Source organism: Gallus gallus, chromosome 1 (assembly GCF_016699485.2).
Source record: "Gallus gallus isolate bGalGal1 chromosome 1, bGalGal1.mat.broiler.GRCg7b, whole genome shotgun sequence".
In the NCBI taxonomy this organism is placed as follows: domain Eukaryota; kingdom Metazoa; phylum Chordata; class Aves; order Galliformes; family Phasianidae; genus Gallus; species Gallus gallus.
The window spans coordinates 23057266-23082938 of NC_052532.1; the positions used below are offsets into that span (position 1 = coordinate 23057266).

General features: G+C 39.9%; 2 protein-coding genes across 9 annotated transcripts in view; one reads left to right on the forward strand and one right to left on the reverse strand.

Annotated features, from left to right (window-relative positions):
- AASS (aminoadipate-semialdehyde synthase) overlaps positions 1-8620 on the forward strand; it is a 30402-nt gene extending 21782 nt beyond the window's left edge. For all 3 annotated transcript variants that reach the window (XM_015282251.4, XM_046900009.1, XM_416001.8), the window contains 5 exons: positions 1742-1837; positions 3927-4042; positions 4229-4317; positions 4640-4816; positions 6156-8620. In XM_015282251.4, the coding sequence (XP_015137737.2) occupies positions 1742-1837; positions 3927-4042; positions 4229-4317; positions 4640-4816; positions 6156-6274 (597 nt within the window). In that variant the 3' untranslated portion in view covers positions 6275-8620. The remainder of the gene's footprint in view (positions 1-1741; positions 1838-3926; positions 4043-4228; positions 4318-4639; positions 4817-6155) is intronic.
- A 3375-nt stretch (positions 8621-11995) lies between these two features.
- PTPRZ1 (protein tyrosine phosphatase, receptor type Z1) overlaps positions 11996-25673 on the reverse strand; it is a 130529-nt gene continuing 116851 nt past the window's right edge. For 4 of the 6 annotated variants that reach the window (NM_001199312.2, XM_015280889.4, NM_001389384.2 and 1 more), the window contains 12 exons: positions 24878-25012; positions 23522-23656; positions 21343-21506; positions 18875-19010; positions 17735-17881; positions 16768-16861; positions 16380-16453; positions 15245-15373; positions 14860-15006; positions 14442-14584; positions 13737-13872; positions 11996-13021 (listed from right to left, as the gene is read on the reverse strand). In NM_001199312.2, the coding sequence (NP_001186241.1) occupies positions 12881-13021; positions 13737-13872; positions 14442-14584; positions 14860-15006; positions 15245-15373; positions 16380-16453; positions 16768-16861; positions 17735-17881; positions 18875-19010; positions 21343-21506; positions 23522-23656; positions 24878-25012 (1581 nt within the window). In that variant the 3' untranslated portion in view covers positions 11996-12880. Of the gene's footprint in view, positions 13022-13736; positions 13873-14441; positions 14585-14859; positions 15007-15244; positions 15374-16379; positions 16454-16767; positions 16862-17734; positions 17882-18874; positions 19011-20537; positions 20622-21342; positions 21507-23521; positions 23657-24877; positions 25013-25673 lie in introns of all 6 variants that reach the window. The other 2 variants (XM_015280868.4, XM_015280884.4) reach the window with 1 other exon arrangement.

Here is a 25673-nt window from a genome sequence, read left to right on the forward strand (position 1 = left end):
TTTCCTCCTCTTGTTTATATGCTCCCTTCAAGTACTGGAAGGCCGCAATGAGGTCTTCCTGGAGCCTTCTCTTCTCCAAGCTAAAATAACAGTTTTGCATCAAAATGAAGAATTGGTTCATTAAGAAACTAGAAATCTTGAATTACAACAGCTTCAACCTGTTAGTCGGAATATTAGAGGGCTTTTTTCTTTCTGATTTCTTTATTTTATTGGTCAGTATACACTAAAAGGAAATTTAAACCCCTAACGAAGGCTTTGAAAAAGCTTTTATGGATACCTACCTTTTTGAGTTAAGGTTTTTGTCAAGATTTAAGTTGCTTTCTTTTGTGCATGGCATGAGAAATGTCATGCATATTTTCCCTGTGTTTCAATACACCAGGATTTTTTTTCTTTATTTCTGGGAGGGAGGAGAGCTTGCTTAGCATAGGAGGATGGAAAGCCAGTGTGGAGGTACAAGGGTTACAAATGGCAACAGCTCTCTTTTTGTCAGCCTAGATACGATCTCTTGTTCAGAAGCTAAAAATACGTGGAAGGCATTTGTCTCATCATGAAGTCTTAATATGACAGTATCTACTCTTCCATTTGGTGCCCGGTAAAATGTTCTTCTTTTGTGTAAGTGTTAGAACAAGAGGGGGGGAAAAAAACAACAAAACTGTGTCAGAATGGCATGAAGAGTTTTTCTTGCAGCAGAGCTGATCATGATGTTTCTGTGGTTAATGTGGATTTCCTAATCACCAGAGGAGACCCATGGCTTCAGGTTGGGGTGATACTGTCACAGATGTGTGGAGGAGCCCCACCTGTGCAGTATGTCCATGCCAGTGTGTGCCTGGCCGTGTCCTGGTGCCCCTCAGACACTGCTCAGTCATGCAGTGCAGCAGAAGTGATCCATTCAGTGCAGAGGCTGCAATCTCCTCAGTGCCATTCATAGGCTGAGTTCAGGTGGCTAATGGAGTCAGTTTATAAAGAGGTGTCACAGAAGGATCTAACTGCAAGGCCGTCTGAGCTAATAACCTTGTGCTGTTGGAGGGAGCTCCTCATTATAATTAGCCTCTCTAGGGGTCCTTTATTTCCAGAAGTCTGGTTTTTGATCACGGTTTTGGTCACTTGCATGTAAGTGTTTTTAGGTATGCAGTAGCTGTGTGGGAGTTGCCCTTGTTACCATTAACGGGAAACAAACACAAACGAGCAGGAAATGGTTGACTTATCCTTCAACCTATTGTCCTTTGCAGTTCCTTTTAGATGTCATGTCTTGTTTGTCTCTCTAATGTTCCTGAAGAAAAGATACAGAGAGTTCTTACCTTAAGAACTAGTTTATTTGATATCATTAGAATTATACAAGTGTAAAACTGAAGTGAGCCAAATTCAGATTTTGGCTGTCTGTTCCGTAGTTTGTTTAGGGCCCAGCTGGCTGAACTGCCCTGCCTGTAATGATGCGCTGGAATTTGGTCTGGTGCTGGCCAGCTTGGCCCTTCAATCTCCTGAACCAATTCTACTTGCCACAAAAATACTGATGACAATAATAATAAATCACTAAAGAGGGTGAAGAAAAAACAGAATGAGAGGTGGAGACCCACCTATTCACCTATCATTGTAACCCCATTGGAATCATGTTGTTATGACTGTTTTCCTGTGGGAATAATAGCATGGCCATGGTTGTGTACACCACTACTTTAAAACTAAGAAGAAATATCTCAGTTTCAAGTGATTACTGTTTTTAACCACAATTATTCTTTTATTGCAGGGATACTCTAAAACTATGGGAGGCTTTGTGAAGTTAGGGTTAATTAACCCAGATCCTTCTCCTTTGCTAAATTCAACCACGCCACGTCTAACTTGGGTGAGTTTCTCTGATTACTGTTGTCTTTTGTCTGTTTGACTAACAGTTTCCTTATTTCTAGGCTTGAGTGTCCTTTACATTGGTAATCTTGTATTGCATCCTGATCTCTGCTTTTTATTTCCAGACACTGGGAAAACTTTCTTTGTCAGGAATGCAGTGCAGGTTACCAAGGGAGTCTGGAGGCTTTCTGAACTGAGCTAGACAAAGCCATGGCTTACATGAATGCAGGAAGTAGGCCTGCTTCAAGCAGGGCATTGGGCTAGGTGACTGCCATGTCTTGTCCAGTGTTCCTGTGAATTGTCTTTAATTTTATGCTAGTTAGCTGGGGGAAAACATCTGACACTTTGAAATGTCAGATGTACCAGCTAAGGAACTTGTCTAAAGTGTGCTCTTCTGTTTAAGGTTACCTGTGGGAGATGTGTTGTGGAAGAATGACGGAGAGAGTTTCAGTGGTGCATTAAGTACATTCAGAGGATGAAACTGACCTTAGCTTTTTTAATAGCACTCGCATTGGTTACTTTCTTGTCCATCAAAGGTTATTTATGAGTGGGAAGTAGTTTTGCTTTCCATGTCAGTGGAAAATGCAGTAGCTTTGATTTGGATTTTCTTTGTTGGATCTCGGTGCCCCTAGAGCTTTAGAATAGTGGGCTTCTGAAATAACTTAATTTGTAGTTTGTAGAAAAGAATGATAGAATGAGGCAGCCAAGGTATGGCTCACATACGTGATGTGCTGCTGTTACACTTGACTGACAACACATTGGTTATCTTTGTGGGCAAAGTAAGGAATTTCATATCTCAGTATGGTTTAGAGTAAGCTGTGTATACAGACAGCTTTTTGCTTGCTTATCTGTCATGTGAGACATTTTTCTCCAGTTTAGCAACCCCTTGAGGCAGTAACTTTATTATTCATATAGACAAAATTCAAATCTCTTTCCTATTTCCTTCCTTGTGCTTTTATCAACATTAATCTGGAAAAAGACCCAAGGCTTATGCTGCATTATGGTCTAAGGAGAGCACAGTATTTTTCTTAAGATGTTATTATTTTCAGTAAATAACTCCTTCAATATTCTCAAAACCAAACAACGAAAAAGGTGAAGAGGCTGACTCATGGTTGTCTCTGACTATCATAGAGTGCTGCTCATCTTCGGAGACTCCAGAGAGCTTTTAGGCTGCCATTTCTGCAGTGTGTCTGTTCTGTCAATCGGTATCCTAAAATGGGCTAGGAGTGGTTTTTATTTGTCGAGATGGTTTTTGTCCACCTTCATTTTTTAGGATTGACATAGATAAGTTTTTGTATGCAAAAATTGCTATAACTTCCAGTCCATCTAGCCTAAGTGAATAAGGACACAATATCATGAAATATGTAAAATTAAATAGCAACTCCTTAGTCTCACTGCAAACCTTGTATCAGCGATATTATTACATCTTAATACTTCTTTTTTGTCTGCTTTATATTTGTAGTTTGCTTGTAGATAATAGGAGCTTGTCAACAGGCTGTACAGTTCTCGCTTGTTTGGAGCTCCTTCTATTATCCATCTTGCTGTGAACGAAGCAAGCAATAACTAACATCTTGATAACACAAAATGTTCTTCAGATATGGGGAAAAAAATTCAGAAAGCTTTTTGGTAATACTCCCATGATTGTGATAGGCTTTTTCATCTCTCTAGTCTGTTCCCTTCCTTTTGAAAGGGGCGTTCTCCATTTCTAGTCCAGCTGAGAGAGATCCTGAAGTTCCTGACTTACTGACTGTCTCAAGGCTGCTTTCCTTTCACCTGAACATCCTCCAACCATTCCTCGTTTATGCATATTTCTATGTTCATTCAGTGCTGGAAGAGGGGGTAAGACAATACAAGGGATAAGTAGCGTGAGGCAGCTGAATGGTGGGTGCATATAGCTTTTGGGGAAAAAACAATACGTGTTCTCATTTGCTGTGATTAAAAATCTCGAACTGTCTCACTTCTGTTTGTGCAGCCTGTCTTCTCAGAAGTAGTGGATGTTAACGGAGCTTATGTTCTAGAAACCTTGCATGAAAAGCAGTGGGAACAGATGTCAGACCTTCAGGAGCTTTTTAATTTTTCTTTTAATACAGAAAGAGCTCATGTGCAAACTGGTTGAAATTCAGTCTCCTGCTGAGTACTCTGTGCTTAAAGAAGCTGTATTGAACAAGTTGGATAAAGACAAAAGTCAGCTGGAAGCTGTGGAATGGTAAGATATTTCAGTAATTTTAAATTTTTTTTTTTTTTTTTTAAGAAAAAAAAGAAGTTGGCAGTTCTACCAGTTCTGGTCCTTGTTAAGGCAGTTAAACTGATAGATGTTGAGCAACCTGGAAATCACAAAACTGAGACTAAGTTGTTGATGTGCAGTTGTATCAGTCTATCTCACTTCTACCAGGCTAGGATTACTGGGAGATGAACCAGTTCCAGCAGCAGATTCCATTGTGGGGGCTCTTGCAAAGCACATGGAGATGAAGCTGCCTTTTGGTATGTGAGAAGTCCTGCTGTCTTTTGTGGTTGTCCCTGGGACAAGTCAATATCTCTTATAGCCTTGATTTCATTAGTTTGTTTATTTTAAGGCTTTTTAATATCTCGTAATGTTCCCTGCTCCATCCACTGTTGTTCTCTTTCCCTGTTATATTTTTCATCTCATCTGAATCTTCTATCCTTTATAGCCCCTATCTAAAGCGTGAATTGCTTCCCCAGTGTAAGTGATATGTATACATAATGCCTTGTTTGTCAGGAGCCTCATCTTGTTAGAATTGGAATGCAAGTAATTAATGAATACTTTGTGTGCTTTTTCTGTTAGGCACTGGGGAGAGAGATATGATTGTTATGAGAAATGAAATAGGTCTCAGGCATCCTTCTGGCCATTTGGAAGACAAATTTATTGATCTGGTTGTCTATGGTGATAACAATGGATATTCTGCCATGGCCAAAACTGTAGGATACCCGACGGCTATTGCTGCAAAGATGGTTCTAGATGGTAAGTGACAGGTCAGCCTGTGGTAGCTGTATTTCAAACTCTGTATCTACCTGCCTGTAGAAAATAATATGTGGTGTTCTTGAAGTATATATGTGTATTATTGTTATTTTTAACTGATCAAACTTTTCTTGTCTCCTTATAGGAATATTAAATCTGCATGCTTGGATCATTTAATGACAGTTCTTTATTTACTTCTGAATTTGTAGAGATTTTGTTCATTTAATCTTAAGCATTTCATTAGTGTAGAGGGGACCTTTGGTATTATAAATTACAATTGTTGACCTTTGGAAACTATGTCACAGTGACACAGTTTAAGATATACTTGTGCTGAACAAACAGCGACTTCCACTGTTATTTTCCAGACTGATCAGATTTGAGGTTAGGGCATAATACTGGACGTATTCTGTGTGTATATAAACAGACACGCTGCCTAGTTATCATCATGTAAGCATGAAATCGTGTTGGGGTGGTTTTGTTGTTTTTTTTTTAGCTCTAGCTCTGTGAATCAAATTGAAGTTGTGTCTATCACACTGTATTTTAAGCACAGTATTCCTTATTTTTGGTACAGTACTGATGCTATGTGAGAGCATAACACCATTCCCTAAAAAAGAATATCTGTATAATTGCAAATCAATATTTGCATTTGTATGTTGAACTTGGCTAGCTGACAGACTTGCATCTCAGAAAGGCAGGGGGAGAAAATACAGTGAGAAAAGTTCACAAGTAGAGGTGAATACGAACTGTTTACTAGTTAACATCACAAGTAAAACATGCTGGATTTGGAGATTAATTTGTTGCTGATGAAGATGGCTTTGGCTAGTGAGATGCAAAGTCAAACAAGGCCTTCCCCCTTTCTTCAACGTTTCCTCTCATGTCTCCATGCCTCGACTTCTTCCCCTTGCCCTGAGCACTGAAGGGGAATGGGGAATTAGGGGTTGCAGTCAGTCTGTAAGTGTGTCCCTGTTTCTTCTTCCTCCTCAGAATTTCCCCTTGCCCCACTGTGGGTTCCCCGCTGGCTGTATGGAACTCTCTCAGCACCTGGAACCCCTTCTCTTCTTTGTCATGATCATTCTCTTCCTTTTCCCTCCACTGTGTTCAGAGTTCCTTTCTCGTACTTTGTTCCTCACTCTCTGCTGCTATGCGACACTTGAAACCTTTCTTAAATCTGCTTTCCCAGAGGCACCACCATGTTGGCTGCTGGGCCTAGCTATGCCCTGTGGCCAGAACGAGCTGTGTCTGGCACAGGGCAGCCCTGCACCTCCCTGCTGGCACCCGGGCACAGATATGCAATAACTTTAACACTTAATGCATTTTTTTATTTCTTTCTCCCTAATTTCAGGTGAAATAAATACCAAAGGCATGGTTATACCATTGACGAAGAAGATTTATGGGCCAATACTGGAGCGTGTTAAGGCAGAAGGCATTACGTACAGTACTCATAACGTTATCAGACAGTAACTGGAAGCAATGGATTGAATCTGGTTTTGGCACTGTTTGTTTTTCCACGCATACAGCTTGAAGATTCTCAACTGGGACCAGTTAAAGACAAGATCTGGTATTTCACACCCAAGTGGTGCCTTCTGTAGAATTGATCACCTGACTTTGTTGTAGAAACCGTAGATACTCGGATGCATGAGTTACTTTATTTTCTTTCCAAAAATTTTTTTGCCCGTATTTCAGCACCTATCAGATCTTTACTTAAATGTTTTCTAAGGAACTCGTATTTTTAAATTGAGTTCATCACCTAAACATATAGGATGGGGTTATTACTGAGACAAAATGCAGCTGAAAGGAAAGTCTATTACTGACTTTTGTGAAGGAAAAGTCTGAATGAATGGAAATTAATTCAATTTCCTGTTTGATTTTATTTTTCATGTACCATAAACCATTTAGCAGAGATATATTTTAAGTATAACTTCTAACTCTTATCCTGTTCCCTTTAACAGTATATGGGAACATTTTCACAACAACATGAAATAGTTTAGACATTCTGCTCTACCAGCAACGAAAAGCCTATTCAATACTGAAGACGTTCAGCTGTTAACAGTTGAAACCTAAATCTTAATATTTGTTAAATCTTTCTCTTATGACTGCACACTTGAATTCATAGGTGGAGGTAATGTGTTTAAAACTACCTTCCCTCCCATACCCTTTCCTGGCTGCAGTATGTTGAAATGGCTACTGCGTGCTGCTTTCTGTTGTTAGGAGAGCACATGAGCACTTAGCTCTGCAGCTCGGAAGGGTATTCTTAAACGTGCTACAGTTAATGTGCTTACTGGTTGCTCTAAATGACGTGTTTACTCTTTGACTTACACTGTGTGCCTTGTCCAAGTTAAGAACTGTTACAAAGGGAATTGACTGTCTAGTATAAGCAGCTTTGAAATGCAGTAGGCTTAGAGGTTTAAATCACTACTTTTTGAGTTAACTTTTGTCCTTTCTCTATCATGCTTTTGAATTGTAGATTGGGTGCCTGTCCATACTACTCAGTTCACTGCCACTTCAGAGGGCTGAGGGTTTGCACTACACCAGCTCATGTGATGCTGAGTGCTGTGCTGCTCAGCCATGCCGGTCCAGCTCTAGCAGCAGTGCAGCTGTGACAACTCTGAGCTTTAGCCCAAGTTCAACTTCTCTCTGGCAAAACAGCAGCTGATTCCTTCTAGTTCAGGACTGCTTCTGTAGCTTTAGCTCAGGGATTTCTGCACCACCTTGCAGTGTAGGCATGGGTTAGACTTTCCACTAGTTCACTGTGAAGCCAAACCTACCAGTTTCAGTGATACCTGTGCACCTATCTGGAACTCTCTGTCTCTGAAGTTGAATGTCCATTTTGGAATCTGTCTCCTTTCAACTTTGCTCACAAATGCACTTTGCTGATAAACGCACAGGCTTTTATCTGCTGAGCAACATAGTACTACTTACACAGTCCTGAAGGATTGCAAGTCCAGAGGTTGCTCTGTCTGGCAGGAAAAGCTACCGTAAGTAGAGCTGAAGTTTTGATCTCCAAGTCTTGCTGCTCAAGATTTGGATTTGCTTTTTGCGTATGTAACGAAGTAGCAATGGCAACAAAGAGGAGGCTGAAAGGAGCCAAAGGGGGAAAGAAGAATGAAGGTTGGAGTGCTTTTTATACTGAATCAGTGAATGCCGCCTTGCTGTCAGATTTAGATTCTGTTATATTGCTCTGCACCTTTTAAGTATTGGATGAGATCCTGGCTCCATTATGCTGCTTCCCATCCCACTGCTGTTACAGGTTATCTGTTACATGGCTTGCATGTGCATCTGTGGTAAGCATGGAGTCTGGAATGAATGTTCTGCTCTCTGCTGCCTCCTCTGTCCCACAGGTCAATTAAAGGCCTGCAACTAAGGTTTAATTTTAAACTTCTGTCTGCTGGTTTGTTCTAGTTCAGTACAGTGTGACACCAGGATCACAACTTAAGAATTCTGTTGCCCTCCTTTACCCCACAAATACAAAACCATGGAGTTAGGGCTGTATGCATACGTACACCTTGCTTCTCTGCCTAGAAAATGCAATACACAAAGAAAATTGGAACTTCTTATTTTTTTTTTTTAAGTGTTAAGTCACCCTGGACTGACAATGTGTTTTCTTCAAGAAACGCTATTTTTGAAATATTTTATATCGGAATATATTTGTTTCTCCATGCAGTGATGCTTTTTATTTTCTAAGTGTAGACTTAAATGTATCGCTCAGCTTTTGTATGAAGATTAGATTTCAGCCCTCTTTGCACATTATTGGAAGATAATCTTATGGTATACACAAAATTGGTTGAGAAATAAAGCTGAAAACCTGTGTTTCTTTGTCATGTCATCTTTGCAGTCTGATGAGCTGTACATGAATGGTATTTGTTTTTCACATAGATTTTTGTGTCTACAGGTGTAAATCTAGCAAGAAGTATGAAAGGGTATTCCAAGAGGAAAAAATGGTAAAGATTGTTAGAGCATTCATCTATAACACTACATTTATTACTGTATTTGGATATCTTTTGCTGTAGTCTTGAGATATACAAAATTTTTGTAGCTCTCCTTGTGTCCAAATGCTTAAATGTGGAAGCTCGGTGTGTGAGATGGTCCTGTGCCCCAGCAAGAAATGAAATCTTTGGTTCTCACTGCCTATCTCAGCTTGAGGGCTTTGCTTTCCGAAGAAGCAGTAGAATACAGAGTTTGGTTTCGATTACCACTGCCTTGGTGCAAAGGCTCTTAAGCTGTTCATTTATATAAGGCTCCAAAGTTTGTCACTTATCTCTCAATTTTTCATTTTGGAATTTCTTTTCATGCCAGCTCTCCATGACAGGTAAGATCCCACTTTCTGAGATAGAGGTGCATGAGACAGACTTCACTTTCACATCCTTCTCTTCTTTGCCTCAGCATTTGACTGCTTGCCCCAGATGTTCCTAAAGACAAGAACTACTGGAACACAAGCATACATCTACCAGGCAAATGGCATGCAATAATACAGCAATAGCTCTTTAAGAGGAAAAAAAAAATCAAGCTAAGTAGTTGCGATGGGACTGAAAATCTAATGAGGAGAAGGAGAGAAAAATGGAAAACCAGAAATTTAGCTTTGCCTGTTGAGCAGAATTTATGAAAGCAAATGGAAGGCTCTCAGGTACTCTGTGACTAGTGCCAGGATCACAGGGTCTGGCTTTCTTGAAACAAAGGAATGAACTGAGTGTGTCAGAAGGGCTTTTTTTGTTTATTTTTTTTCTCCTTTCTAAAAATATCTTAAGATGAAAAAATTGAAAACAGGGAACAGAGGAAACATGGCCGAATGTCCTGGGAGAGTACATTCTCTTTTCTCTTGTCCATTTACACTACATAATCCATGAAAGCATAAACATCTGAAACAGAATTATACAGCCAGACCTTGGTTTTTCTCTAGAGAAGTGGTAAAACTAAGCCTGTAACGTTTTCATTGTGCTATCTGCTCCATTTTTTTTTCCATTTGTTTTCCCATATATTGTTCTTCAATGCTGACTATACTTTTCTAACTTGCACATCAGTTGGCCTTCCTGTTCCTCCATTTCCTTGAGAAGCCTGAGGATGGCAGATGCTTTTGCTACACAGAACAGTGGGGATTTTCTACCCTAGTCTCCAGTGTGCTGTGTGTTTGGGTGGTAGCAGCCAAGTAGAAATGGAAATAGAGGTGCTCAGGCCAAGGCAAGCAGGATGGAGATGTGCTGGGTTGGGTTGCAATCACATTTGGAGCAGTGCTGCTAGAAAATGGCTGGAAGAAACCTCTAGGAAAGCCCCACTACAGCCTGAGGGTTCTGCACAGACCATGGCCAGTGGTGCTGGCCTCCACAACTCGATGGCTTTTGCCTTGATGGATCTCAGGCAGGATGGGGTACTGAGTCTGGGAGGTTACCCAGCAGTCCTGTGGTGTTGGCATGTCTGCCAGAGCTGTAGGACTTCCCAGACTTCCTGCAGTAGCTGGGTCTCTGCTTCTGTTTAATCCTAACACTGCAGCACAACTCCTCCCCATCTCTGCTTTGCTCATGCTTCAGACGGATTGGAAAAAGAGTTCAGCAAGGGTAACGTGAGTGTTTACCACAGAAAATTTCAGGCCATCTGAAACAGTACACGTTATTGAAGGGTGTCACTGTTTTAAAGCACCAAGAGGTAGTTTAGTCAACTGATTTTCAGAGTCCTTACTGAGGTTTTTAACCAATACGCTGTTGCTCTGATAACTACAGTTCATATGACTTGCACTCATTACTTGTTGTTGACTCTCATAAAGCTTGTCCATAGGTGTTCAGTCACAACGCCACGGTTAGAAAAAGTTGTTGATGATAATAAATCAGTTTTCTTTCTTTTTACCTCCTACTCATCTGCAGTTTCTTAGGAGGATGCTCGCTAAGCAGGTTTCCCTTGGCACGCATGGCTGTTGTAACTTACTTTGTTAAAAAATTCTTGGAAGGACATTGTTCATTAATATCCTACTTCTTGCAGGAGATTCATAACATCTTTTCCAAACTTGACCCAGTTTGTAGAGGCAGGCTGTATGTCTTTTGAGTCTGTAGCTTGGATTACAAGAAAAAATTAATTAGAATATGGCCTTTGTCTGAGATGGGAACTGACACGCTTTTATTAAAATCTGTAATCCATCATAGTTGAAGATTACAGAAGATTTTTTTTGTGATTCTTATTTTTTTTTTCTAGATCAACCAATATGTGTGAGTAAAGAGATTATCCTAAGCACTTATGTTTTAAATAACTTGTCAGCATGCTAAGATGATGAGTGCGATTACAAACATCCCTGGAAGAAACCTTGAACAACAGCTGATTCCTTGGATTATCATTTTAAAATGTCTGCAAAACAGTTTAGGTTGAAAGGAACAGTTATATCAAGATGGGATTTGAGGAAGGAAGATTCCTTTTATTGCTCTTGGTTCTTATAGGCTTGAAAACTGTAATACAATTTAGTGGCCCAAAACCTACCTTGCATGTGCAACTATAGGCAATTGCAAATACATGAATAGAGGCTTCCAAAAGAAAAGCACAAAGTTATGTGAGACTCCAGGCTGGTTTTCTTAGAGAAGGCCGGAGAACTAACAGATGCGCGCTGCAGTTTCTTATGTTGTGTGCTAATATGGTGAAGAGCAGAAGGTAAGAAGATTATGAAATATGGTTTGGAAATGACCATAAGATCACAATTAACCTCTTTCCTACATGCGCCCCAGGAGATTAAGAAGGGAGTGTCTGAGTGCATGCTCTGTTTTTGGGATGAAAGAGGGGAATTTTATAGCACAGCTGTCCTCATTAACCTAGATGTGCAAGTTCAGGGTTCCAGGCAACCTGAGTACTTCAGAGGAAGTAGCGAGCAGCCCTCAGGCCACCTGGAAAGCGAACGTATTGCCTCGCTCAAAGTGCAGTGTGATGCACCTCTCTGCTATCAACCTCCTGCCTGAATGCTGTGAAGGGAAGCGCACGTGGAATCCCACAGTGCTGCAGCAATGTGTGTTTTTTAGGACCATTAGTGGGTTCTGTACCTTTGTAGCTCTTACCACCTGCAAAACAAAACGAACGTCATGCCAAAAAAGAGGGGAAAAAATCAAGTCCTAATTCTCAAAGGGGTTCAACTTGGCTAAGGGATACCGTGTAAGGCACAGCTCTCCCATGCCACAGTGCAGACTGTTTGCTGTGTGTGGTAGACTGCAAGGCACAGAATGGAATATTTATATTTATTTTTGCAATGCCATAGGTAAAAACAATTTAACAATGCCAAGTACTGGTGTTATTCTCATAAAAACTTCTCATTTCAAAACAAATGATTTCTATTCCTCACAAAAGGTTAAAATCACATGCAGCTATATGAAGGTTAATTGCTTAATATGCACAGTTATATATCAGAAGACTTTGTTAAAATAAAAACATACTGGACTACATCATTTTAACAAGGCAATTACACAGAACTAGAAAACTGACTCTGTAGTAAAATATAAAAATCTACAATTATAAATATAAATTTGGTCCATGGAATCACTATAGAAGTAGCAGTATTTACAGTAAGTATCAGATTACTATGCTAAGTGTCTAATTGAAGTCTTAAAATGCGGAATGTTATGGAGAACAGTATTTTATTTACATTCTACTATATTAAAAGTTATATTTCTAGCAAATGTAGATTGTTATAAATACAGCAAATAAATCAAATACTAAAACCATGACGTTTGTTTGTAATTGAGAATCCCCTAACACCTATAAATATGATAATTTTAAGTTAAAGTAAAGCCAGATAAATCAAAAACTAATACTGAAAAAACGTACCACAATTCAATTCTTAGAAACACTGTAAAAGCCAATCAAGTTAGTCCAGACAGAACAACGTATTACAAGAAATCGTTCAAGAAAAGGCACACATTGTTAATGATAAAAGTTCCTCAGTAAAGTCATATGTCACAGAAATGACTTTGCTGGAACAAAGGTTGGGGACTGATTATATATAGAGTGACAGATTTCCCCCCACTGAGTATAAAACTGAAAAGAATAATGGTAAACTCCAGATGTGACCGATGTGGTGCAAGTGTTTGTGTGTTCCATTTGCTTCGTTACTTAAACTAAAGATTCTAAACTTTCAGCTGCGTTTCCATCTGGTAAAGCTGAGCCATTACTGTCCATAGATGCTGAAGGGTTTTCTTCTTGCCTTGTGCTGACAAGGCTGAGAATCGCTTTGTACAGAAACTGGTACTGTTCCTGGGGAAGAAAAGAGGGTACAGTCAGCGTGTTTTAGTAAATAATAGACTACAACGCCTTGTAATGCTATTATTCAAAAGTAATTAACAGTGGATGTGTCAACCTGTTAACGTAGTGTGCTCCACACTTTGCTGTACTGCTTATCTGCTTTATTCATTTTCAGATTAATGGCTCCTCCTACACACAGTGTGGACCACAACATTAAGGAGCACAGTACAGGTGGGAGGAAAAAAAAAAACAACAAACAATGTATTTTTAAAGTAATATTTTGTGCTAAATATGGTCCTTGTAACCTCTGTTGCAAAGTACCCACAGATTGAATGGGAGCAGGATTAGGGCTACCACTGAGATGTTGGCTTTCTTTTATTCCTTGATTGTGAAACCAGGGTAACTACCTCAGAGTCTGCCTGGAGTAGGAATATATTCCTTGTTGGATTGAGCCCATTATTTACATGATACAGTGCAGAATTAAATATGATGGTGGCAGTTCTACATATTTTGAAGAAGTCCACTTGATGACCACATAATATTTAAAGGGAAATGCCCTGTTTCAGAATAAGCATCCGAACCACTGTGCACCTCTGGAAGACATTTTTGATTAACCTATGCAGAAATGAACACACCAATGGTGCAATAATGTTGCCCTAAAACCAAAGCATGGTAACAATACTAAATATCCTAGACAAACACTACACATATTTTGCTTATTACTTACGATGTCTGTAAAGACTCCAGGCCTCATCAAATTTATCATCTTTGCTACCTGGTAAACATCCACCGAGTTCTCATTTTCCAGCTGATGCATGAGTGTTGTCAGAGCACAGAAAGTGCCTGCTGTCACCCCTCCGTGCCTTTGAAAAGTAACAAACAAAACACAAAATCATGTTTCCACAGCTAAAGGAAATACCACAGCTAGGTGATGAATTTCCGTGATGCTGACATTTTTCTCAAATGGGATTGTACACAACTTCACAGCTTTGGGCTGCGACTGCTGGAAAGCCTTCAGGAGACAGACTCAGCTGTATTTTCCCACAGTCCTCTTCTAAGCAAATCCTGAAGGCCTCTGGGCCTGGTTACAACATTTCAGTACTCGTGGCTGTTATTAAGCATCTGGAGGAGAGTAAGGTGCCTCGTCTTAATAGTCTTACTTCTCTCAATAACACAGAATGAAACTCTGAATGATTTTCTCCACAGGTGCCCAACTCAGCAATTATCTGCACTATCAGAATGATAGAACTGAAATGAGAACGTTCAGAGTGTGACAAAAACAAAATGTTTCTCTTGCGGGTGCAGCTGAAACAGAAACAACAGCACTGTTGCTAGGGGTAGGCTTTGTGCCTTGTTTCAGTGGCTTTCACTCTAAATAAGAAGAAAGAATGGCTCTACACAAAAACAAGACCAATTGAAAGTCAGTGCTTACTCATCATGTACAATCATGGGTCCGTCACGGTTGGACGTCTCCTCTTTGATGATGCTGATCAGTTCAAAGGTTTTGCTAATAGGACTATCAGGATTTGGCCATTTTGGACACTGAAAATGCCTCACTTCGAGTACATAGTCATCCTACAAGAGCGAAAAAAAAACACAGATCAGTTTGGGGAAAGATTGTTTTCTTATTTTTGCCTCTATTCCAATCTGGCTCCAGCCTCCACCCACCACTATGAAGGTTGGGCTGCCCTATTTAGTGTCATCAAATTACCTATAGAGTTTGTTCCCTCCACGGGTTTTTCAAAGCCATGGAATTTTAGCACTCAGTTAACAAAAGAAGACGTCACAAAATATAGGTATTACCTTTAACAAACCAAATCCCGAGAGTTACACTTTCATGGCAGTGTTACCTGTGTAGCTTCTAAAATAAAGTCTTGGATTATGAGCTTTTCCTCATTAGACAGACACTTGTGTTCTTCAGCAATCATAGTAACTTTGAAAGTCTCACAGTTTATAGGCTCGTCTTTGTTTGGCCAGTACACAAATTCATCTTCAGCCTTGACGGAAAGAATAAAAAGGCAGGAAATGATTAAATGATTGAATACTTCCTCATCTCAACTGTGATTTACTGAGATAAGAATCTCCAGATTTGGATTTTATGCTCAGTATCATATTACTGCTTTTTAAATTGGTTTTTACAAAATCCAAGATACTGTCTCATAACCTGCATATTTTAAAATGTTAAAATTACTAAAATTCATATGTAAAACCACAGCCAGCAGCCATCGATCTTACCATATTCTGGCTATCAGGGAGCATGACTATTAGCTGGGCATTATGGTCCCATATCATTCTCCAGAAATCCTTGATAGTGTGCAGTAAGGGATGCTGGGTAATAATGAATTCATTACTTTGATAATAACCCTGCAATACAAAACCACAGGAGTCAGAATCAACACCCAACTCTTAACATTTTAAGGAAGGTTTTTTTCTGGGTAGAAACACAAGTCTAGAAAATAAATTCCAGAGATGTGCTTCCTTTGGTTTCCTACAAATATCAGAAGAAAAAAAAAAAACAAAAAAAACTTTTATCACAGTATTTTCCACGTGAAAAGATTAAAATCAATTACACTGAAATGATTTATAAAACTGAAGAATTTGAATAAGAAATACAAAAGAAATCAGTAGATACTGGAACAGCCAACTCATAATGAAAATGCTCAGTCACACATGGTAATTGTTCTGTATTAGTCAGGCCTCTAATGTTGCTGGCAACATGAAACAAATAAAAGAATATTTGGAAGATTTGCAAAAATCCCAAGCAGTGCCTTAATCTGTATAGATGTTAGACCAGCTGGTTACCACAAAAGCTAACTGCTTTGCACTCTCGGCAGAGAGACACTTCCCATCTCCTTCCTGAATATCCAGGGAGCATTTACTATTCCCTCTCAGTTACTGGAGGGGAAAAGAGTGAAAGGGAACCAAGAGATAATGAAAACCTCTTGAGTTATGCTGCCTTGGACTATGCCAACTGCAAAAGCTGGTGTAAAGCCTCTGGCAAGATGAGCAGGCAGGAAGGTAAACCACAGTACAGCCAATAAAAGCTAACTTGTTAGTTAATGCTTCTAGTTAATCTCAAAAGATTCTTCCATACTCAGATCTATTATTCCTTAAAACCATGATGGGATTTCTCATTCTACTAGTAGTCAGAATGCAAGGCACTTAATTGAACTTACAATAGCAATAATAATAATAATAAGAAGAAGAATAATACACTCTCGGAGAAGTAACTCTTTAAGGGAAAGAGTGAATAATGGAAGAAAGGAACTTTCCAACTCAGTACTGTGTCCCTACAATGTGGGTACTCGGCAGCTTTGAAAACACCTACAGAATGGGATGCTACTTTCAGCAGCACAGTTAACTGACTTACCATAATATAGGAAGCATTGATGTAGTCTGTGCCTTCACCAGACAGTGATGAGATACCCACTCTAGATCTTTCCACTGTAAAAAAAAAAAAAGTTATGAATTAGCATGCATGTTGTATTGCCTTATATATTACAGTAATTATCCCAAATGTCTCATGGAATGACAACAAAACTAAGCTCCATCAGTCAGGATAAAGTGTTATTCAGACATCTATTTGATTTTCATACATGTAGTATTTGGACAAACCACTTCTTCTCTAGAAGTACATTAAAAACGTTGTCCCATACCAATACAGGTACTTTCATATCTCACTAAGGAAAAGTTAAAGGTTTGACACACCGTTCATAAACATTTTTTCCACTCAGAGAAACCAATCTGAACAAGCTTACCAGGAATGATGGATGAAGTTCGATTCTTTTCCCTGTTACACTGTTTGAGTGCAGTTGAGTAATCGCACTGCTGTGTGTTAGACTGGCTCAGTAACTGAAACAATGAAGTTAAAAAATCAGGTCACTGTGCAAAAGCCATTATTCCATCAGCTGCATTAAACAGAGGGATGCACACATTAACTTTAGACATCTAGTTATCAGGCTAAACTACTTAGCAAATCACCAGAACCTTTTCTTTTCACTTTTTTTTCAGTGGGTCAAAGGTGTCTTGAACAAAGGTGCCAACACCACTATGGAAATGTCTCTTCAAATTGTTCCCACTTCTTGTTGCCACTCCGCTGTCACTTCTGTTTTGCCTGCATATAACATTAAATAATTGTGGCAAACAGTAGATGTCCATGCAAAAAAGCCTGGCACTGTTACACAGCCAGTGCTGCTCCTGATGTGAGGCAGCCCAAGGTATACTGGTGATGAGCTTCCTGATTTTGTCTCGAAACCTGTGAAGCATATAGGACTGATACGGGGGTCTCACTGCCTGACTTGTTTTGACTAATAGCATTCAAACAGACAAAACACCAAAATATTCCTTTAGAGCCTGCTGAAGCGACTCCCGTTTTCAAGCCGTGGCTTTATACTGAGGGGAATATATTGCCTGACCCACATAGATCACACCATTTTCAACAGAATAGGGATCTGCACGCAAAGACATGTAGTTGGATTTTCCAAAATCTCCTTACTGGTCTGCTTCCCATACTCTAGTTTTTAGGAAAAAAATCTTATTTAAGTGCATGGAAATAATTCTTATATTCTAACTGGCTGCATGAATTTGTCAACATGCTCCAAATTTAGGTCTAACTGTTAATTATAGATATGGCAAGGTAATGAATGTTGTGCTGATATACCTACTTTCAAGTCACTGATGATCACAGTTACAAAGCTTTTTACGTGACTGCCTCAGAGAGCTCACCTTGAATTGCTTCTCCAGCCGGGTTTTTCCTGTTGGTCCAGGTATCAAGAGGGCATTAACATAGGCATGAATATGAGTCTCAAGGACTTCTGTTTCTTTACTGAGAATTGCTTCAACCAGTGCATCATGAATGAAGATGTATTGCTCCTATGAAAATGAAAGCAAGCATATAAGCTCCAATTATGCTCAGATTCCCCTGGACATCTCTTGCTGAGCTGACATGTCTGACACGGTTGGCATTTCTTCACAGCTTGCTGCTGCAGGGCAGTTTTTTTTAGAGAGAGGTCCTTTGCAGTGAAAGCTGTTCCTCTCCGGGGACAGCACACATTTACAAGTGATATTGAACTACACACACAAGTTATATACAGTACAATGCCAAATCCCCACCACCTGCGAAACATTACATTCACATATACGTTCATGTTTAACTCAATAAAGTAAAAAATGCAAGCATAGCCTGATGTCAAATTTTCAAGCCAGCTTGTTATGTGGCTCTCCCTCTCATTGTTACAATAAAGCAATCACTCCCAGTTCCTACTGCTATCTTCTATTTTCTCTCCCTCATCCTTTGGAACAAGTGCCCATGCTGTTGCTGATTACCTTTTTTTTCCTATTGAAAGGCACTGGGGAATCTAAACACCTGTTCCTGAAACCTGAAATAGACTTCAAAAAGCCCTGCTGTTGCCCGTACTGTTTTCTTCTCATCTTTCACTATTCTATATATAATATTCAGTTTAAATCAGCTATAGATAATGTTCGGTTGAAACAACCTTCCTCCAACTTATTACTGTTCAATTGTTTGATCACATTTAGTGAAGATCTGAGCATGTGTTTCCTTTAAAAATTCACAACAAAAATGCATGCCCTGCCAAGAAAGTGCTACAGTGGGAAGCATGATTTATGCAGGTCTTCTGTCTTCTGAGTCCTCCCTAATAAACTGACAAGAGCCTGCAGACAGGTCATTTTGAAGTGCATTGCACCAAGTTAGCCTACAGCATGGCACTACAAAATAAGGAAAGAGAAGGGGAAAGTCCAGATTGGCGACTGACTGCCTGTCTGTCTGGCAGTGCCAGAATGAAGACTGTATTCACAGAAATGTGAAAATTGCTAAGTCTCTCACTAAACAGATATTGGTCTTACCTCAGTCTGCACCAAATAGTTCCTTTGGGTACGTATGTGTTTTAAGAATCCAAATATGTTGACTGTCCCCTCATGCTGAATTTGCTGCAGCATGCTGTCTAACACTACGTAAGTGCCTGTCCTTCCAACACCAGCGCTACAAAACAAAAAAAGATTCTTGAGCCTGCAGTACAACAGTCATAGAAAGAATTGTTTCTTATAAACAGCTTTTTCAACAAATCGGTCTGTAGTAATTATTACTGCGTGATTATATTACTTTGCTGAAGCACCAAGGCTAGTAATGAAGAAAAATCTTTCCAACTCATCTTTTTCTTTGTGCGAGAATAGATCTAAGGATCATTTTCTTGGATGACTTTTAAAGCATCAGTTGAAAAAGAACAATGCGGTTTCCTGCAGGTCTGCAGTTTTCAGCCTTTTGATACTCCTTAGGATATTCTATCAATTATACCTACAAAGTATGGCATATGTCAGCATTTGGGCACAGTCAATGTGCTCCAGTTCTTCTGTGTTGAAATGTACACCACTTTAAAGGGAAAGCTGCATTATGCCACCCACTACAGATGCTGCCTGAGGAGCTTTCAAAGACACTGAACTGAGGGAAAGCCCTGGAAACAGCAGAGCCACTGAAGGTACATCTGTAAAAGAAAAAGTACTCTTCAGATACGGCCAATAGCGCAAGCAGTGGTTGAGTCCCTTCTGACAGAGGCGAGATGCAGAAGAAAAGGTTCATGAACAGTTAGGAATCATTTAACATAACAACAACTGTATTGTTGTGGTGGGTTTTTGGTTTTTTTTTTCCATGAAATATCTTGATCAGGAGTACTACATCAAAAGGTCTTCTTGTTTTGTTTTCTTGTCACACGTAGGAATTAGTCAATTGCAATTCCCCTCTCTGTTATGTGGAGTATTGGTACAGGGCAGCAGCACCATGCTGGGCCTACATGGCAGCTTGCAGGCAGACCTAAGAACAGTCCATCTGTACTAATTCAGTCACCCTATTTCTTCCTCAAAGACAGCATAAAGCATAGGTGGCATGAGTTCTGTTTGCTGTAAAAAACTGCCTAAAGAAGCATGGTATAAAACTGAAAGGCCCAGGCTAACAACAAACTGGGAGATACACAAAAAATATAAGGATTACCAAACACCATCACTACTTGTTACGAAAGAAAACATGAAAAGTACCAAAACAAAAATAGCTAAATAAGGTTTCATGTAGTTCCTCGCATTTGTGCTCCACACAGCCTGTAAGGATAAGTAGAAGTTACATTTCTAACATGATTCTCCTTTGGAATGCCACAGTTGCAGTTAATGGGTGAACTCAAAGCTGTATGAGATTGCCTACAGACAGAGGTGAGTTATACCTGGGACCCAATGGAGATGTCTGACTGAAGCCACACAACTGGCCCCTGTTCACTTTTAAAAAGCACAGCGTAATTGATTTATAATGTACTGCTGATTTCTCAGCCTGCTCGCAGAGATCTCAGCCTTGGTATTTTGGGGAAGCCCTTGTTTTGAACTCCTTGAGAACAGACAGGATGCAGATAGCAACAGAACAACCAAAACGTAGAATTTTCATTTTCTAAGCTAAAAAGAGATTTCAGTCACATTAGATCATCCTAGAAATAAAATATCTTCATTTGCAGCATTTGTGAGGCGACTTTACCTGTTGGCTTCCTCAGAGTCAGCTCCAGAAGGACAGAATTCATGAGGAGGTTCTCTTTCCAAATGTTCCATCAAAGGTGAGGTACTACAGTGGAAAACCAGAACCTGCTTATATATTTTACAATAACCCGGTCCTCCACGGGCATTGTGAAGTCATTCCAGGCCCTACAAGCCCTTTTAAAGCAGCGTTCCCTGGGCTGCCCAGTTCAGTGAGTGCTGACAGAACACCTGCCTGCACGCCGCGGCACATGCAGACCTCACACCACTCCCCAGAGTGCTCCTCCATTGCAAACGACTGCTAGAGCGCAGAGCAGTGTTAACAACAGCAGAGATGTAGTTCAGCCAGGAAGAGTGTGAGTCTTCTTTTGTGTACAGAGCTCCTCTTAGGGTTACAGAGTATCCCTGCACCAAAGAATGCATGAGCCAAAAACATCCTAAGGATATATATTGGCGGAAAGGAAACAGTTACTGCTTTGCACATATCTGATAAGCTCATAGCAATCAAAACAGTGGTAAAAAGTAAAAAAGGAAAGTATTTTTGCAAAAAAATAATAATAAAAAAAGAGAATGTAGTGCAGAGCAGCGTGATCTTGTTTAGAGCCATTATGGAGGCTTACAGAAATTGTACAGAGAGTTGATTAGTTGGTCTTACCAAAGACAGAAGTACCATCTAAGAAACTAATCTTCTTCCATCGGGAGTTGTTAAGAGTGAGAGTGAAATTTTGCTTAACCCACCAGTGAAAAATCCTTTTTTTTTTTTTCTGCAAAACAAAAGTGGAGTGAACCTTACGGCGGTAAAACCACACCTGCAATGAACCACAATCGGCCCGACAGCATGGCGCTTGGCGTGCGATGCCTTCCGCACAAAGGTGAGCACGGGCAGCGTGTACTCTGGAACACCCATGTCAGGCCACTGGGTATAATGGTACTGAGTTACTACACGTCCACTAGACCTCCCTTTCTGGGAACCCTGCAACAGAAAGAGAATTCCATACAGAATCAGACCACACTGCAGAGGCAATTCTTTGTAATTCTGCTTATGTACCTGATATTTCCTGAAAACGATCTCTATTTAGTTAACAGACACACTAAAGAACTACCTAGCTCTGGATATTCCACTGCTCAAAGGGAATAGCAAGGGCCAGTGTTTCTGTCTCACCAACTTGTCCACTGAAAGGAAAAATGAACTATCGCTCACTGTCCCTTAGAAAGACATAGTGAAAGGCTTAGAACACTGGAAAGGTAACAAATTACAACTGCTATTAAGATTTACCAAATCATTTGCCACCCAGATTCTCTGCCAAGTGGGTAGAGAGGATATGATTCATTTCACCCAGCTTTAATCATGTACAGGGGAAGTAAGCTCATCTGGGATGCTTTTCTAAGCCCATTGCTTCATTGGCAACTCAAAAATGGTGTTACCTTACCCAAAGCAAGCCATCTTATCCAAAGAGAGATTCCTAAAATAGCTGGGAAAATTACTCGACAATAGATGCTGTATATTATTCATTAATTGTACAGGGAGGCTGAGAGACTAGATATTTAAGATTTGGGTGGCTGAAATGAAATAAGTTCTAAGAATTTCCCTCAAAGTAGGCAATTCCTTTTGTAGCCATTCCCTTTTGCCCAAATTATATTTCCATGATGCCATTGCTGAGCATGCTGATTCTGATTTCAGTAAGGTAAGGTTTGGCTTCACCTGTTTTGTAGACAAGTAAAACTTACTTCCTTAAAAAGGAAGATTGATGGCTGAGGTTGATGATTTAATTCAACCCACATTTTCTACTACCTGATCTCATTCTAAGAATTTGCCCTCCTGCTCACCAGGTAAAGTCCACATTGGCTCTCCAATGTGATCACATCCTTATCTCTGATGGTTATACACATGAGAACTACAGACCAGTACCTCAAAGAACCACAGAATGGCTGAAGACATAAGAGACCTCTGGAAATCATCTGGTGCAAATCCTGCTCAGGTAGGAACATTCAGAACAGGTTGCCCAGGACCACATCCAGATGGCTTCCGATGATCTCCCAAGAGGAGACTCAATGACCTCTGGGCAAACTGTGTCAGTGCTCTGTCATCTGCACAGTAAAGAAGTGCTTCCTGATGTCTAGATGGAACTGCCTGTGTTGCAGTTTGTGCCCACTGCCTCTTGTCCTGTCCCAGGGTACCACTGAAAAGAGCCTGGCTCCATCCTGTTTACATCCTCCCTTCAGGTATTTATACAAACTGATGAAGTCCCCCTGAGCCTTCTCTTCTCCAGGCTGAACAGTCTCAGCTCTCTCAGCTCCCTCCTCACAGACTGTTCCCAGTGTGTTCACAATGAGAATTGGACCATCACTCCAGGTGAGACCTCATCAGTGCTGAATAGAGGGGAAGGATCACCTCTGTGGATCTGTTAGAGAGACTTTGCCTAATACAGCCAAAAATATCATTAGCTTTTTTAGCAGCAAGAGCCCATTGCTGGCTTGTGTTCAATTTGGTGTTCACTAGGACTCCCAGGTTCTTTTCCGCCATGCTGCCTGCCAGATGGCAACTCCTCAGGTGCAGGCCTCTGCCTTTCTCCTTGTTGAACTTCATGAGATTTTTGTCAACCCTCCTCTCCAGCCTGTCAAAGTCATTCTGGATGGTTGCACAGCCCTCCGGTGAGTCAGCCATTCCCTTTAGTTTCATGTCATCTGCAAATCTGCAAATTTAATGAGGGTGTACTCTACCCTACCATCCAGGTCATTAATGAAGGTGTTAAACAGGACTGGACTCAGTATTGACCTCACTCACTAATGGCATTCAACTAAGCTTTGCACCACTATCTCCTCAACTAGTTGAACTCATCTCTGAAGTATCTGGACAAGCATCTTGGCTGCCTGAGACCTACAGTTTTGCCAATACAAAAGAAAACTTCCAACAACTTCCTTGAAAATACTCTGAGAAAATTTTACCATTTCTTTTTGCTTAACCTACATTTTCAGGATGTCACAAACCTTTTTGATCTTTGTGTTTCTAAGAGTAAAATTCCTCACAGTGTAATAAGCAAGTACGTGGACACTCTTCTGAGTAACCAAGAAGTTCCCATATTCTTCACTACCTTCAGCAGGCCAGTACTGGTCGCACTTTCTCTGTTAGAGATCAAAGGAGAAATGGAGAGAGACAGAAAGAAAAATGTCAAATGATCAAGATTCAAACATAGACATTTATGAGCACAATCCACCACAAAAACATGCAGGAACTCCCAATATACCACACATATAATAGACATAATGCTCAAAAGAGAATAAAATAAGGTGCATTTCTTTTGTGTTATAGAGATCTGACAATGCAAAGATGTTATTTATACTTCAAAAAACAGAGAAGTTTAAATCATATTATCAGAGCTAAAGTACTCTTATATTGTGGAACTTGCCATAGTGTAGGCACTATAAAATCTAAAGACAATAACAGATAATCCATAGAAATAGAAATACATTCAAGTTAGTAGTGTCATATGTGGCTTTCGGTTGATTCATAGCATGGGTAGATTATATATATACCTGGTCAGGGACAATAAAAGTGAGCATGTGTGTGACAGGAACATATGATACAGAGCTGTGATGCCCAGTTCTCCTTCTCTAGAAATACCAGAATACGCACGCTTACAGTGTGGTATTGTATATGAAGTGGCGGTAACTCAGCATAGCCCTTTGTCTACATCTACTCTGTCTGTACCCTTTGTGAGATGCTTACTTGGTCACATGACAAGAACTCAACTACATTTTAGGCGTAGCTGCCAGTATGTGGTAAAGATGACACAATGTCTCTTGATTTCACACGTGCATTGCATATGCATACTCCCATCATGTAACATCCCCTGATAGGAGTTGACCTTATTTTGCCTCACTGCACAGACATGTATTTGGTCATATGCCAGGAGAGGAACTTCGGATCCCATGGGGTGTTAGCAGGGAGACGCCAGTAAGTGTCGTGAAAAATTCTCATGAACTATAGCCTTCTCCTTTCCAGAGTTGAAAGAACAGAGTGGAACACGGCCCAAAGCTCACGCTGTGGCACGTCCTGAATATAAGGCTTTTTTCAGTAGAAAACAGTTTTGTTGTTGTTGTTGTTGTTGTTTTTTTGTAGTTAGAACATTACTTCAAGACCTCAGTTGTTTGCAATTGAATTTAACTGTTTTCTTTATGCTCATCTCTATACTTCCATAACCAACCCTAGTATAAGCACCTACCGCAAACTATTTCTTTTTGCTCAAAAATGTCTAAAACAGATTTCTGAAAGAGAGAAAGGAGCCTGCTAGAGGTGGATCTATCAACATCAGAGAGAGAAATAATAGACAAAAGTACTCATACCCTTCCTTTCTCAAGGAGATTAGTTATCATCACAATAACTTCTACGTTATGTTCCCATATCATTCTCCAGAAATCTTCTGCTGTTGATTTTAGTGGCCCTTGAGCTGCAATGTAGGCTTTTGGCTTGTTGTAGCCCTAAATTGAAGTATAACAAATGACACTTGTCAAATCATAGTCCCCAAGCAAAAGGAGGTTAGGAGGAGTACATGACATTTTATTTATCTATTTTTAAAACATCTCAAAAGCTTTAAAGTACTTTTGAATTCATAACTATCAAAATCACAGAAAGTCTGTGGTACCAGATGACATCTGAATGCAACTGTTATGTCAATGTTTATCGTTCCAACAAATGGGATATATATTCAAGTGCCCATGTTCTGGCAGAATGTTGACATGATAGTGATTATGAGACATCTGTTATGACAGTGGTTTAAGAAATGAATCAAGATCATTCGCATGTAAATTACCGGGTAATGAAAACTGAAGAAATGGTATCTCGATGAGGCTCACAGCCAACTGCATCTTCCTCTCATGAGATTATCTCAGACAGAAGAATTAACCACTTACCAAAAATATATAAAAGAATAAACATTCAGATGTGAAACGTTTCTGAAATGACTCTGATGTGACAGAACATTTTTTAGTTTCATAAAGCTCTTCACTAAGCTACAGCTGCTGCAATACCAAGATAGATTTGAGAAAGAAATAGGCTTTACCTCTTTACCCGCATTTTAAGTTTGAACATTTAACTTAGATAATGAAAGTGCTGCGGTATTTTTTAATATTGTGATTTTTT